Consider the following 14571-nt stretch of genomic DNA (forward strand, 5'->3'; position numbering starts at 1 on the left):
TGCAGCACCCAGAGCAGGTGGGAGAGGGGTGAGGGTCGGCCTCTGCTCCGAGCTAACAGTGCCAGGACGAGGTGCCTTTTAGGCACCGAACGACAGCAGCAGTTGGTGGCGGTGACCTCATCCAACGTCCCATTTTTCAGCTGATTCTTGAACACGTTGCACATCGCCGCGGCGGGCTTCGAGGGGACGAGAAAGGGAGCAGAAGAAACGAAAGGCCACAGCGGGAGGCTGTGGGGAACCGAGATACTGACGTGACCCCGGGCGCTACGCGGGGCACCACGCGCTGCCTCCCCGCATCCGGGCCCGGCTCCGCCCGCACCGAGGGGCCGAGCCGCGCGGCGCCGCCGCCGCCACAATTTTGTCCGCCCCGCGCCACCGTCGTTGGGGCCGCCCGGGGTGAGAGGTGACGGCTGCGTTCCCGGAAGCGGCGGCGGCGGCGGCGGCAGCGGGAGGAGGAGGAGGCGGAGGAGGCGGCTGTGGCTGTGCGGGTGTCCGGGCCGCGGCGACGGACGGGAGCGGCCCCCCCCGCCCCGCAGCCCCCGACAGGAGGATGCTGCAGAGCCCACCCCGCCGCCCCTGAGCGCCGCCGCCGCCTCCGGGCCTCCACCCGCCCGGCCCGGCGGCCTCTTCCCCTTCGGGCGCCGGTAAGGCGGGCTCGGATTGGGCTGGGACGGGATAAGTGGGGGGGGTTCCTGTGGGCGCCGAGATCGCCGCGGGCCTTCCCCACGGGGCATTTCCGTTTCCGTACAGGGATCCTTGTGTTGTTTTATCCTTTTTTTTTCTTTTTCTTTTTTATTTCCTTATTATTACGATCTCTTTTTGCTTTAAGCTCTGTCTGAAGATGTTATCCCGTTTTAAAAATAAAATTTCCACTGGGTTATAGCTGCTGGGTGTCCAAAGTTTGGTGTGAGCAGTGCATCATAACCCCAGAACTGTGGACATGGACACCATGGGAACAACCCTCCCTCCCCCCTCCCCTCCCTCCCCCCTCCCCTCTCTCCCCCCTCCCCTCTCTCCCCCCATTATCTCTTTTTCTCTGCCCACATTACGCTCTGCAAGACAAACCATGACTCTGGGTATGAATCCCTAAGTGCTACTTTCTGCATCCTCATTGAACTTCAGGGAAGTTTTATGATGTGCAGTGTTCCCTGAAGTGTGAGTACTGTCTAAACCTGCTTTTCCTGGTTGATCATTAACTTGGTTTTATAAATGTTGGTGTTCAAGTAAATGGGTGTTGGACGTGCTGGTGACAGGCTGGGAGCATGTGGTGGCTGTGGGCTCACCCTGTGCCACACATCCACCTGCAGCACCACAGGGGACAGCACTGCCAGCAGCGAGTGGAGATAAGAGAATCATGAGTCCTGCCCAGAAACTGAGTGCTCTCTGACCCCCTCTGCACTCCCCCCAAAGAGGATTAAGGCCTCTGCAGCTTTGTTGCTTCTCATGGTTTGAGGAGTGGCTCTGAACAGAGGAATGTGATTCTTTTCCACTTGAAAAAACACGAATTGAAAATCCACCTGATGCCACGGGGTTGGCTCTGTGCCATCAGAGGAGGGAAGGCAGCAACTGGGCAGCAGTGCCCTTGTTGTGGGCAGGGGCCAGGACTGCCTCGCCCCAGGGCAGAGCTCATACCCAGGAGTGCAGCTCCTTTCCTCAGTGAGCATTGCCTGACAGCATTCCCGGGATTGATTTTTAATCCCATTTTAGCAAGTGAGCCCTAAATGAGGCATTAATGAAAGCACTCAGTTTGTTGCTTTTTCCCACATCTCCCGGAGCTGCTATTGGGAGTTTTATTTTTGGAGGATAAAGCTGCTTCCCAGATGTCAGGACTCCCTGGTTTTGGGTAAGGAAAGCTGTGCCCTGACGTGACAGACTTTCTTGATTATCCGTCTGTAGAATGAAGACTGTATTCTTGCTAGTTTGGCATATTGGAGCTCTGCTTCTTTGGGCCAGGTGTGTAAAGGATACTGACGCAACATTACTAACACAGCTTTGATATTTGATATTAATATCAGCTTTTGCCTACTTGTTTCAGTCCTTTTTTGCCATATTTGCATGCTTTTCCATTGCTAGTGGCCACTGGCTCTGCTACTACCCTTCTTAGCAGTTGGCATTGCCCTCTGTCTGTGTGCAGAGCTCTGCTTTGGCATTTATTTCCACTGACACCATTTCCTGAGTCGTCATTCTTGGGATTCAGGCTGTGTACCTGTCTGCTCTCTGCCTCATTACAGTCCTCATTACAAACTGTCCAAAGAAGCTTTTTGAGCATTGTTTTCTGTAAAATTCCATACCACATTCCTTAATGCATAGCCTTAATGGAGTTGACCATTAACCTGCTTACACTGGTTGCTAAACCACTGAGTATTAAACTGTCACTGAGATTTTCATTGCTTCCTGAGCAGAGCCTTTCTGTGAACTGTGTTTTTTTGCTGGTTTTTTGGTACACAAAATTTGCCTTCTAATGGAAATCTGTAGCCACCACTTCTACTGAGCAGATCCTATACAAACGAATCATTGGCTTTTTGCTTTCTACTCCCAGGCTGTCATACAAAGGAGCAGTTACCAGAACAGCTTTATGTCATGGGTTCACAGTTGGGCTAGATGATCTTACTGTTGTTTCCAACCTTAATGACTCTATGATATATATTTTATATAAATTTTAAATGGAAGGGCTTTGAAGTTGTATGCTATTTTATGTTATCCTGCTGTTATGCTGCAGTCTGTGTGATCCAGACTATAAGTCATGCCGTAAGTCATCCCTTTGGCTTCTAAAAGTTGGAAGGTTTTAGAGATGCCCAAGCCAGAACTCTTGCATATGAAAACACGCTCTTCCCATCATGCAGATTGTTGCCAGACAGAGCTGTGCTCTTCACTTTGGCAGCAAAATGGCTGTTTTCAGGCATAAGTGGGGTTTACCTTTTTTATTTTTTTAGAGCTGTTTGGATGAGTAAAAGTTTGCAGATAAATTTTCCTTTTTGTTTTATAAGCCCTCTGCCTTTATTCTGTTTACTGCCTTTGACAAAAGTTAAGTACAGGAACTTGGGCTTGTGAAATTCAGTATTCATTTGAGCCTTCAGGTTGACTGTAACGGTGACAAGATTGCTTCCGTCTCTGCCTTTGTTTTATGGGTGGAGCTGAGATTTTTTGCTGCTTTTGTAGCTCTTGAGGATGTTGAAATATTTAATTATGGTTCAAAAAGCATTTCAAGAGGTGGAAAAATACACTTCACGCAGGTATGAAGGGTTTGGCTCTGTGGAGTCCCAGGGCTCTCACACTTCACTTAATAATCCGCTTCTGGAATGACCCTGTTACCACAGTAATATGAGGAAATAATCTCCTTTTCAGCAGTAATGCTCTCGTGGTCACTCAGCATCGTGCAGCATCTTCGGTCTGTGCTGCTTGGTTGGTCATTTCCATGGCAGTGCTCTGTGCTTCCTCCTTCCTGGGAAAATGTTTCTTTATCAGGAAAGGTACCTGTGGGCTGGAATAGGTCTGAGAACAAGCAGAGGTTGCTGTGAGCCTGCTGGGCTTAGGGTTATTGTGCTTACAGCAATGGAAGGATACCAGGGGATGTGCTCCTTCTCTTCTGTCCTCGCTAAGCCTTCCTTGCTGTTACTCTTCCTCTTGCTGAGGAGTCATAGAATTGTTTGAGTTGGAAGGCTCATCTAGTCCAACTCCCAAAGAAAACTCATGGCTGAAGGATGGAAGAGGGAAAGAAGAATCAGCTGTTGGGGAAAGCATTGTGTTCAGGTGGATTCCTCAGTCCCAAGGCAGAGGTGTTGGAGGGCTGAGCAGTTTTACCCCACGGTGTCTCCATATGGTTCCTAAAAGATGAACTGAAGCACCTCCTTTTTATTTTTTCTTTCCACACTCATCAGTATGGAAAATGGTGGTGGGCTGGCAGTTGGACTTGATGATCTTAGTGGTCTTTTCCAACCTTGATGGTTCTATGAGGAGTAAGTCTTCTGTGACGTAAGTGGGAGAGCTCTCTTTTTTTTTTTTCTCCCAACTGCATGAGGATGGAAATCTTTTGACTAAAAAACCCTGTACTTATCTCACTACTTTCAGTGTTTTAGGTGCTAGACATTCCATTTTGTTTGAACAGAAGGAAGCCAAATTAAACCAAAGGTGATTTTGGTTTGAGACCATCACTGTGTCTTCGATTGCGTGCCACCTATGGGCAGCTTGCAAGGGCTGTCCCAGTTTGGCTGATTTGTGTTGGAGGGTTTTTCTGGCACAGACCGTCACTTTCAATCAGAGTTGTTAACCCTAAGGTGACCCATCTTCAGCCCCCAGGGTATTACTGGTAGTGGCACGTCTCTGAGAAATCAACTGATCATCAAAATGGACTGCAGAGTGAGGGTGATGTGCTTTTAAGTGCCAGAGAGATGGGCAGAGTTAGAACGCGTAGAGGGGGAAATATCTTGAAGGAAATGACTTAGTTCATAGCTCTCTGTACAGAGTATGTTAGGCAACATCATGGCAAGAGACGTGAAAAAGTTATGTCATGTGTTTACTTTCATCACTTTGAAATTCATCTTTTTTTTTTTCCTTTTGGCAGTGGCACTTTTAGGCCTGATACCTTTATTAGTACAATGTGTGGTTCTGTTGTTGTTGTGAGTTCAGCTCCTTTAATATGAAGCCCCAGAAAGCAAATTTTTTACCCTTCTGCTGTGATTAACTTCATCCACTTTTTAGTCTTTGCAGTAGACTTCAAGATTTTCCTGATTTATAATTTACTCCTGAAAAACTCTCAGATCTATTTCAGACGTCACCTTTTCTTCCTGCCCTCTTATGTACAAATCAGGAGCGACTGATTGTGCTGCTTTCCTGAGGTTGCTGTGTTAACCCTTGAGCTATTCTGGTGGAAAAGTGCCCTGAGCTGCAGAACTGGAGGGAGAGCAGCGGGCAGCAGCTCAGGCCTCTCTCTCAATTACTTATTTATTTAGCTAAAAGTGAAATCTGATCGTGTTTCCCTGACCTGCCAGGAGATAATAGCACGCCGTTTCTTTTCTTAACTGTGTGAAAGAGAAATGAAAGTTTCAGTGGCATCCTTCAGGTTACTCATTTACACAGGGGAAGCTGTGAGCTCCGAGGAGAGGAGCAGTCATGCTGCGTTCCTGACTGGGCTCAGCAGAAGGGGAAAGCATCAGCGTATGGACCATTAACTGAGCACAGAGATGCTGTGGGAATACACATTTTGGTTTCTGTGCACTGAAACTCATTGGTAATTAATGCTGTTCAAACATTATTTTCCTAAAAACCACTTCTTGGGGCAGCAGCGTTGCAGTGCTGCTCACAATTCTGCTTTGCCCGAGCTGTGTCCAATTGGTGTTTTTGTGGAATTCAAATCCACAGTTGTTCCCTTTTCTCTCCAAAGGCACATTACAGTTCAGCTTATGGCTTTTTCTAATTGCTGGCAAAGCTGTTGACTTGTGGGAGCACATTAAGCAGCCGGCACTGTAAAGCTGGTGATATCTTACATAAAAATATTAGCCCCAATATTTTTGCGTGCGTGCTTTTCAGTGCGTCGACTTTTATGGCTGAGTTTGGACCCTCTGGTAAAACAAGAGCATTATTGGAACTGTTGGAAGCCCCTTTAAAAGGGGATCACAGCACTGCATGTGCTCTCGCTGACGTTCAGCTTTGATTAACGGCTGTAATAAAGCTTGCATCTGTGTTGTTGTTTTCCCAAGGAAATCCAGGAGGGAACACTGAATGCAAGCCTGCTTTTGGTTTGTCTTTTTGATCTATTTCCATCCCACCGTGCTTATAGATGGAGCATTGGGGGATTGTAACGAGGGCTGGTGTAGGAGATGGGCTGCTGGGAGGATGGGAGGCAGGACACAGTGAGCAGCCCCAGCATGGTTCCTCCTGCTGGCAGCACTCCCTGCCCCTCTCTGCCACCTTCTGCCACCTCCAGGGCTTCTCTGGCAGTGCTGCTCCTGCTGTTGGATGAGGACAGAAGTCCTGGTAAGATGCACGCTCATCATCACCTCTCAGCTTTCCCTTCTCCTTCTCTGCACCTTGCAGGACGTGCTGTTTGTGACAAGGCGCTTGCAGCATCCCATCCTTCTTTCTCCCAGGCTTTGCAGAGTGGCTTGTGGTGCAAAGAGGTAAACCCAGGTTGTGACCTTGTGCTCTGCAGTGAGTTTCCCTGTTTCAGCAGGGTTCTCTGCAGTGCACGGGCAGCAGAGAAGGCTCTGTGCTGTGTTACCACCGGAGCTCGGGGCTGTCCTCACACCCCTCATGAACTCTTCTTTGGAGCAGTGGTGCAGGTTTAGTTGATATTCTTGCTGTCAAAAATGAATAGAAGAAAGTCACTGTTGTAGATGGCGAGATATGAGGGAACTTTGGAAGCTTGTCCTTTTCCTGTTCTTGCTTTCTTTTGACTCCCTGTGTCAGAGCATAGATCTCACTCTCCCTCCTCCAAACCTGTCCCCCCTGAATCCTTACACTGGTCTGGCTCCAGCTGGGCTGGAAGTGACATGTGCTTCTGATAAGAGTCAATGAGAACCATACAGACCTGCAGGCAGCAGTCCTCAGCTTAATTAAAGGTTATCAGATCTGTAGGAATGCTCAAACCTTAACCACTTCAGTGCTGAATTCTTTAGACACCAGTCTCAAAGCTTACATTTTCCAGGGAGTTTCTGGGGCAGGCAGTCTCTAAATAGGAATAGTCACCTTCCTTCTGTTTTAGTTGGGGTTAGAGCCTTTGTAACCCACTCTGTCAGACAACAGTAGGAGGTTTGCTTCATGTTTCCTCCCTGAAGCTTTGGAGGTAGTGTTGCAGGGCTGCCCCCAGCACTTGAACGTCCCCTCCTTGTTTATAAACTCTAGCAGAAGTTCCCTAGCAGTGTGAATCAAAGAGCCGTGCTCTCCTCCCCAACAATGCTGTTGTTAGGCGTTTCTGACAGCGAGATTCCTGATGCAGAAGCCTAAAATACCCCAGGGCTGCTTCTCGACCCCATTTTTAAGGTCCTACTGAATATTACTGGGATTAAAGAGTCACGGTATATTCTGCCTGGGTAAGTGGGGAAGGGAAGTGGCTGTTTTCATTGCTCATCAGCAACATTTATTCCAGAAGTTGTCCTGCTTTCTTAAAATCTGTCATCGGGGAGCTGAGAATGTGAGGTTGAATCTCAGTTTATGTGAATGTGTTTTGATTTGTTTTATCTGAGATATACCGAGTCTGTGTTCAGTGATCAGTGGTGGAGTTATACAACTTAATCTCAATATACAATTTGATGGTTTTGTTGCCAAACTTCTGTCTTTCCTGATAGCACACACACAGCCCAGTCACTGTTGTGATGTTCATTCTTTTTCAGGTGAACAATCAGAATAATGTTCAACATAAACCTGTTGGAGAACCTGAAGGTTTACATCAGCAGCCGACCTCCGCTCGTGGTCTTTATGATCAGCGTAAGCGCTATGGCAATAGCTTTTCTGACACTGGGTTATTTCTTTAAAATCAAGGAGATCAAGTCACCAGAAATGACAGAGGTACGGTGCCAAAAGCTGCCAAGTGAAAATACTGATTTGTAAAACACCCCCAATGCTAATAATGAATTCTGTTTTACACCCAGGAGCCCTTTTGTGGAAGTACACAGTCTTATGGGAGATTGTCTGATATACTCTCTGCTAATTTCACTAGGAAAGTGATATTGGTGTGAATGTTTGAATAGTTTATTTTAGTTTCAGGGTGAGGCCGAACCGTTTGACGTGGATCTTCCTTAGAGTGAGCAGGAGGCTTTCTTTTCCTTAATCCCTTGTGTCAGCTAGCTTGTTTGTGAAATCTCTGATCTTATCTAGCACTGCTGTTCTGTAATGAGGAAAGCCTCGTTGGAAAGTGCTCATACTCTGAGCGAGGTGAGAATGGACCGAGCCAGTACATTCTTTCAGGAGTTTAAAGGAGGATGTTCCTCTGCAGAGCCAAGCAGCAGTCAGGCAGTGGTTGGGATTGAACACTTCAGGCGTTTGTAAGCAACTTGTCCCGTTGTTGAGATGGCCATGGAGGTGTTTGTGCTCGCTTCCTGAGCCCTGTAATTCACGTTGGGTGGCTTGGAACTGCAGCTGGGTGGTACGTAGCAAGGCAGTTAGCTTGCTGATCTGGGCTAAATCTTTGCATTCGTTTTAAGGACTGGAATACATTCCTCCTGAGATTTAATGATTTGGACTTCTGTATATCTGAGAATGAAACCCTGAAGCATCTCATCAATGACACCACGACTCCAGAAAGTACCGTGACCAGCGGGCAGGCGAGGTCTTCCACACAGTCCCCACAGACTCTTGAGGACTCTGGTCCTATCAACATCTCTGTTACGATCACTTTGACACTGGACCCACTCCGACCATTCGGTGGATATTCCCGCAACATCACACATCTAAGTTCCACCATTTTTGGACACCAGATTGGGCTCTCAGGTATGCAAGACTTGGCTTTTAAAGGTTTGAATGATGCCCTACACTCTCCAGGGACATAAATCAGAGTCATTAAGGTTGTAAGGACCACTAAGATCATGTAGGCCAACCGCTGATCACTTAATCCAACCATCAGCTTTAGTTTTGAAAAGATATCTTTAGCTTCAGAAGTATATGCTACCAGATTTGTGGAATCCTACACAGAGCCTTTTACTTTGCTAGAGAAACTTTTCCCTGCATTCAGACTGGTCTATCCCTGATCACTATCAGAAGTGATTCAGACTGGTCTATTCTGATCACTATCAGAAGTGATTCAGACTGGTCTATTCTGATCACTATCAGAAGTGATAAACCTAATGACAATGGAAGTTTATTTTTAAGCCAAAAAATTCAAAGCAACAGAACCTTCAACGAGTGACCCTTTGGAGAGCTGTGTCTTGATACAGCTTCAAATGTTTATCACGTTTTAAAGGTATTAATGTGTATGCTTCAGAGAACGGGTGGTGTATCTTCTAAGAAATGCAGAGTATATCTAAAGTGTGTACAGTATTTTAATGTTGCAGACAGCAACAAATGCTGTGAAGATGTGTGTTGACCTCTTATGTACCTGCTCTGACAGTTTTGACAGATTGTTAATAATAGAACCTCAGTGAATGTTAGCTTTTAGCCAAGGTTGCATTTCGTAATCATGTCAGAAGTTGTCTTCAGACCCAGAGATCTGGAAAGAGTCATTAGCCATAGCTGTAAATCTGTGTTCTTGTATTGTGCATTATTATTTTGTTACTGCTTTATGAGCTATCAGATGCAAGTTCCATTTCAAGTAGCCTGGATTTATTTTCTGTGTGAAAGTGAATATATCCACGTGGAGTACAGTGCTCAGTGTGCAGTTCAGTATATGCTAGCACCTTATCATCTGCACAAATATCTCCAATTTGAAACGTGAACTTCTGAAAAAGCAAATGTTCAGCAAAGTCTTAAGCAGGAGAAAGATTATATATAAACTGCTTTCTAATAAAATTCTCTGAACATGTATGAATTCACTTACAAGTAGTGAAGTTTTCATTTCTGAAAGGAGCCTGATGACCTCACTTCTTTTGGAGGCAGGAGAGATTAGAAAGGCCAGCAGCTGTTGGCTTTTGTTGCTGTTGTTGGGTTAGTATTGTTGGTTTGCTTTGCAGTTTCTTTATTTGTTTGGAGGGGTTTTGTTCAGTTTTGTTTATTTTGTTTTGTTTGGTTTTAAACATTCTCTTTGCTTTCTGCATTGTTAGTAGAGATGCTGGCTGACTTCAAAGGTACAGACTCAGGGCAAGGTTGCCTTCTTAATCAATTGCACGCTTTCCTTATCCTAGTGATTGTTGCTCAGATGCTTTTGTGATTGAAAACCAGCTTTCTTCCTCTCTCTTTCTCAAAGGCAGAGAATCCCATGAGGAGATCAACATCACGTTCACACTGCCAGCTGCCTGGAATTCAGATGACTGCGTTCTTCATGGTCACTGCGAGCAGGTTGTGTTCACAACCTGCATGACTGTGACAGCAGCCAGCAGTGTATTCCCTGTCACAGTGTAAGTGGATTTTAAACACGTTCATAGGCTGGTTGCTGGGAGATTAACTTCTCAGCAGCTTCTCTGAGGCTGGCACATCCTGATGGATGTTGCTGTGACTGTGCAAATGGTGTGCTTGCTTTCCTTCCCCCATTGGAAGAACCCTGTCTTGAGTCTGGAGAATTTTGCTGCATCCTTTCAACATGCAACTTGAGATTTAAACTTCAGTAGGAACAACAGAATCAGTGAAATTTAACATCTCCTATAATGCAGTTTCACTGCCTTGTATGAGAGCTAAGGCTTGACTCGGGGGTTCTTATCCTCTTCCCTGCTGAGAGATCAGCTAAAGATGAATGTTGCTTTGCTGCCAAAGCCACTAAGCACAGACCTTTCATCAGAATCATTTCCCTTTGTCTTCTCTGGACCCCTGGCACTATGCAGTGTACTCAGGGAAACCATCACACGGGTTCTTTTGATTGTATGAAGCCATATGAAAGCCAGTGTTTTTCTAATTAAGCTGTGAGGTGTGGAATTACTGGCACAACCTGCAGTTTAATTCTTATGTTAGGATATTAATCATATGGTTTTATGCACTCTTGGCTAATCTTTGGTTGTTTTGGAAGATCCAAAGTAGAACTGTGTTTTATGCAGCTGCAAAGACTTAGGCCTGACTCCATTTTGTAAGTTAGCCTAACTGAATGTGGAAAGTGGCAATTAGTGTGCTAATTATTTCTGTTTTTCTGCAGTCAGCCACCACATTGTGTTCCTGAAACATACAGCAATGCCACGCTTTGGTACAAGATCTTTACCACAGCAAGGGATTCTAATACCAAGTATGCACAGGATTATAACCCCTTCTGGTGTTACAAAGGAGCAATTGGAAAAGTCTATCATGCTTTAAATCCCAAACTAACTGTTATAGTTCCAGATGTAAGTGCCACAGCGTTTTTCTATCTTATACTGAGTAAATGCTTAGCTGTAGTTGAACTGCATATGATTCTGTTCGTGTCCTAAAATAGTCAGATGTAGTAGTGGTTTACTGTGCAGTGCAGGGGCTGAGAGAGTTGAGAGTGAGTTACCTGTGGTGGGTGTGATGCTCTTTGTGTAATCTCCTTGGCCCTTACAACTTGTAATAACCAGCTTTTGTATTTTGAAATGGTTTGGCAAAAAGCACTGCTGGTGTATGGGAAGAGATCTCTAGGACAGATTTTTAGCATGAGGAGTGTTCTGGCTCTTTATGTGCCACTGTCAGTTTCATTACAATGCCAGCCTTGTATAGGGGAGAAAGCTGATTCATAAAGTAATTTCTGTGCTGATCTGGTAATTATTGCTTTAATAGAAAGTGTCAACTGCTGGTGCATTGTCAGTGAATGGTTTTAATTCCCTGTACAGGATGATCGCTCTCTAATAAACCTACATCTCATGCATACCAGTTACTTTCTTTTTGTGATGGTGATTACAATGTTCTGCTATGCAGTTATTAAAGGCAGACCAAGCAAACTGAGGCAAAGCAATACAGAATTCTGCTCTGAAAAGGTGAGTTTGTGTAATAACAAAGTTCTGACTCTGATATCATAAAGCCTGCTTTAGTATGTACTGCAGACTGGTTGTTCTTATCTCTTGTAATGTAGAGTTAATTCCTTTCCAAAGAGACACAAGTTTTTAATCTTGGGCACTAAAGAAGGGTGCTGTGAAATACAGATGTGTGCTGTGTAGATCCTCAGGTAGATTTCAGTCCTGCAGCTCAGTTAGTGCATAACACAACTCTGCTGCCATACTTCTGATATTATTCTCGTTGTTTTGTTTGAAGCATTGAATAGATAGCACTGAATGGGTTTATCTTTCACAACTGACAGAAAGCTTTGAAGAAAATATAGTATATAATTCTAATGGCTGCTAATCAGAATTAAAGAAGCAATCACAAAGGTACTGAAACAGTAATTATTCAGCACTTCATTGGAGAGCTGCACGTTGCTTGCAGGATTAAATATGAACGTGTTTATTGTGAAGTAGGAAGTGAATGTTGGCTCCTTTGATCTTACTGACGTTCTGTAGTATAAGCAGTTTTGTTTTGTATTGTTTTTAAACAGATTATGCAAAGTACAAAACATTTTCAGATTGACTTTGATCTCCTCCTTTCCAAATTAGACTTTCAGGGTCCTTTGAAGAGGTGAAGGGCAGATATGCCAGCTGTGTGGAGATAAGCAGTATCACTGTTACAGCACTAAGAATTTGACTTTAATGAACTGTTTTCTTTTTCTTTCGTTTAGGTTGCTTTGTCAGAAGCGTAATCCACCCTCTCATCTTACTGAGAATGACTGAGAACCGTAATCATTGCCTGCTGAACCCAGAATGGGTCTTAACACTCTGTGAATACATTATCTTGCAATGTTGGTTTATTCCAACCAAAGACATTTCAAGTGCCTGTAATTGATTTGTACATATTTATAGAAGTATATTCAGAGTAGGTCAGATGATGCACTTGTTCCGCATTGTAGTGCGGCCAGAAACGTTCAGTCTTTACCTGTGGACATATCCGAATGTTCGTGTAGATATGTTTAGTGATATGGCTACATATAGTCAGAGCAAGATATTTTTGTCTAGCTGCATCTGGGCAGGTTAAGATGCCTTTGCAAATGTCTCAAACAAACCAACAAATCTTTGTTATTTGCCCGATGATATGTACAGTGTGTTTGAAACAGTATGCACCTTTGATATAATACTGCATTTTCCAGAGCCACCAATCTACTACATGAGTTAAATGTGTGTTTGTGTGGCCTGAGACCTTCTTCCATTTGCTCCTTGCTTGCGAGAAAAGATATCAACGTTTTTAGGTTTATTTTTTTGAGGAAAGAAATACATATACACATTTTAATAGTGCTGTATTTAGGACAAACTTGTGCTTTTATTCATAGTAAAAACTTAAGAAGTGAAGTCCCATTTTAAAATCTTTCTCATTTATTTTTTCTCCATTTGGCCCGCTGAATGCCAGAGAGTCAGTCAGCACTGAGACTGCCTGGGAAGCTTTCCACTTGGCCTCCACAGCCCTTGAACCCAGAACATGGATCTCTGCTGCAGAGCAGCTCTCTGTCATCCTTCTTTCTAGAAAGTGAAACTTGGTAAAAAGATGCATTGTGTTGTCTCTTGGGGCTCTGCAAAGCCTCAGGCAAGTGCAAGTAATGAAAGGAAAAGAAATCCTGTCCTCTGTTACAAAGCCTCACTTTGGGGCTCTCCATCCATCTCCGAGGGGCAGCTGAAAATGACCCTTTTATTAGCTTAGGCCAATCTCCGTTTAATGCTGTCCACTCAGGGGAAGATGACAAGGAGGGAACCAGGGCTGACGTGATCAGGGTCAAAGAAACCACACAGTAAAAACTCACACAGTTCTCTGTGTCCGTTCTTCAATCAGAGGACTTCTTATCATGTGCATTTTTCCCTTTTTCATTTTGGCTTTTGCTGTTTCTTTCCCTCTCGTTATTCAGTAACCTCGTTAATTTTCAGGAGTTGTGGTTTTCCTGCAGACATTTCCACCACTGCTTTTAAAATCTCACTGGTTGCCTTAATTGACCTTTCATCTTCTCTTTGTAGTGTAGGTCTGCGAAGATACACATATTATGGGTTTGGGTTTTTTTTTCTCTCTTCCTTTGGTAAATTTCGCTCTGAGCTACTCAAAACAAGAAGACTCAAGTCAAAACCTTACAGTCTCCATTGTGCTGGCATAAGATTCTTAGTTTATTACCAGTAGATGCTATTGTGAATGGTACCCTCTGCTGGTCTGTGGGCCTGTATATATAGGACTTCAGTATTCAGTGAGTTTGCAGTTATTTAAGTGGTAGTAACTAATAATCTTCTCCAATAATGTTAAGGCAAAGCTCAAGAGATGGTTTAATTTGAAGTCTAGGGATAAACTGAAGCTTCCAGTTTTCTCCTGATGCTGCTATGGGCTAATAATATTGCTTCACTGACATGGGTCAGCAAGGTAAAACAGCTTCTCATGGAAATTGTCCGAGCTGTTCCTGATCCATGTGTACCACCTTCTGCATTAGTGCTGACTGCAAGGGTGGTTTGATGTGGGGACCAAAGGAAGGAGGAGGAAACTGATTGGAGTGGTGCTGCAAGTTACCTAGAGAACACTGATGGTGACTTTAAAAAAAAAAAAAAAAAAAAAGCAAACCCACCTCCCTTCTGTTTCAGCAAACTAAAAAAATCCACCCCCAGATGTCCTATTTACAAATTGGTCTGCTGGGGAAAAATATATGTGTATATATATTTTAATCTGGTTTTGCTGTTTGGTAATCAGACGAGCCTGCTTTGTGGTTTGTCACCCACTGTATGGAAATACTGAGACTGTGACCCACGAAAGCAAAAGAGACAATGTTAGAGAGTTGTGTTTTTGGCCTTAGTTTTCCCTTTGCCCCCATCATTGCAGCGGGGAGGTCGGAGTCTGCCGGGTTGGGTTGCTGCAGTACCGAGGAAGATCGGGTTGTTCCTAGGCATGATGTAAAACAAAGCTAAATGCAGCCAAACAGAAAAGTAAAAACTTAATATTAGAGTTCAGATCATATTGATCTTTCCTTTTTTTTTGTTGTTTTATTTTGTTGTTTTCTTT

General features: G+C 44.4%; 2 protein-coding genes and 1 long non-coding RNA gene across 4 annotated transcripts in view; 2 read left to right on the top strand and 1 right to left on the bottom strand.

Annotated features, from left to right (window-relative positions):
• Positions 1-14571, bottom strand: part of LOC136045758 (uncharacterized) — a 152821-nt gene that overhangs the window by 64451 nt on the left and 73799 nt on the right. The gene's annotated exons all lie outside the window — the stretch shown is intronic.
• Positions 1-14571, top strand: part of TPST1 (tyrosylprotein sulfotransferase 1) — a 150107-nt gene that overhangs the window by 61499 nt on the left and 74037 nt on the right. The window lies entirely within an intron of this gene.
• Positions 538-14083, top strand: TMEM248 (transmembrane protein 248). 2 transcript variants are annotated; one of them, XM_065731851.1, is made up of 7 exons: positions 538-644; positions 7329-7503; positions 8139-8424; positions 9833-9983; positions 10709-10892; positions 11355-11498; positions 12233-14083. In XM_065731851.1, exons 2-7 carry the CDS (start codon positions 7345-7347, stop codon positions 12251-12253), a joined length of 945 nt encoding a protein of 314 aa, XP_065587923.1. In that variant the 5' UTR covers positions 538-644; positions 7329-7344; the 3' UTR covers positions 12254-14083. The 2 variants fall into 2 exon arrangements, with proteins under 2 accessions (XP_065587923.1, XP_065587924.1); XM_065731852.1 differs by lacking the exon at positions 538-644 and adding an exon at positions 5953-5973.

This window comes from Cyrtonyx montezumae, unplaced genomic scaffold (genome assembly GCF_038088225.1).
Source record: "Cyrtonyx montezumae isolate F1298 unplaced genomic scaffold, pur_monq_1.0 scaffold_15, whole genome shotgun sequence".
In the NCBI taxonomy this organism is placed as follows: domain Eukaryota; kingdom Metazoa; phylum Chordata; class Aves; order Galliformes; family Odontophoridae; genus Cyrtonyx; species Cyrtonyx montezumae.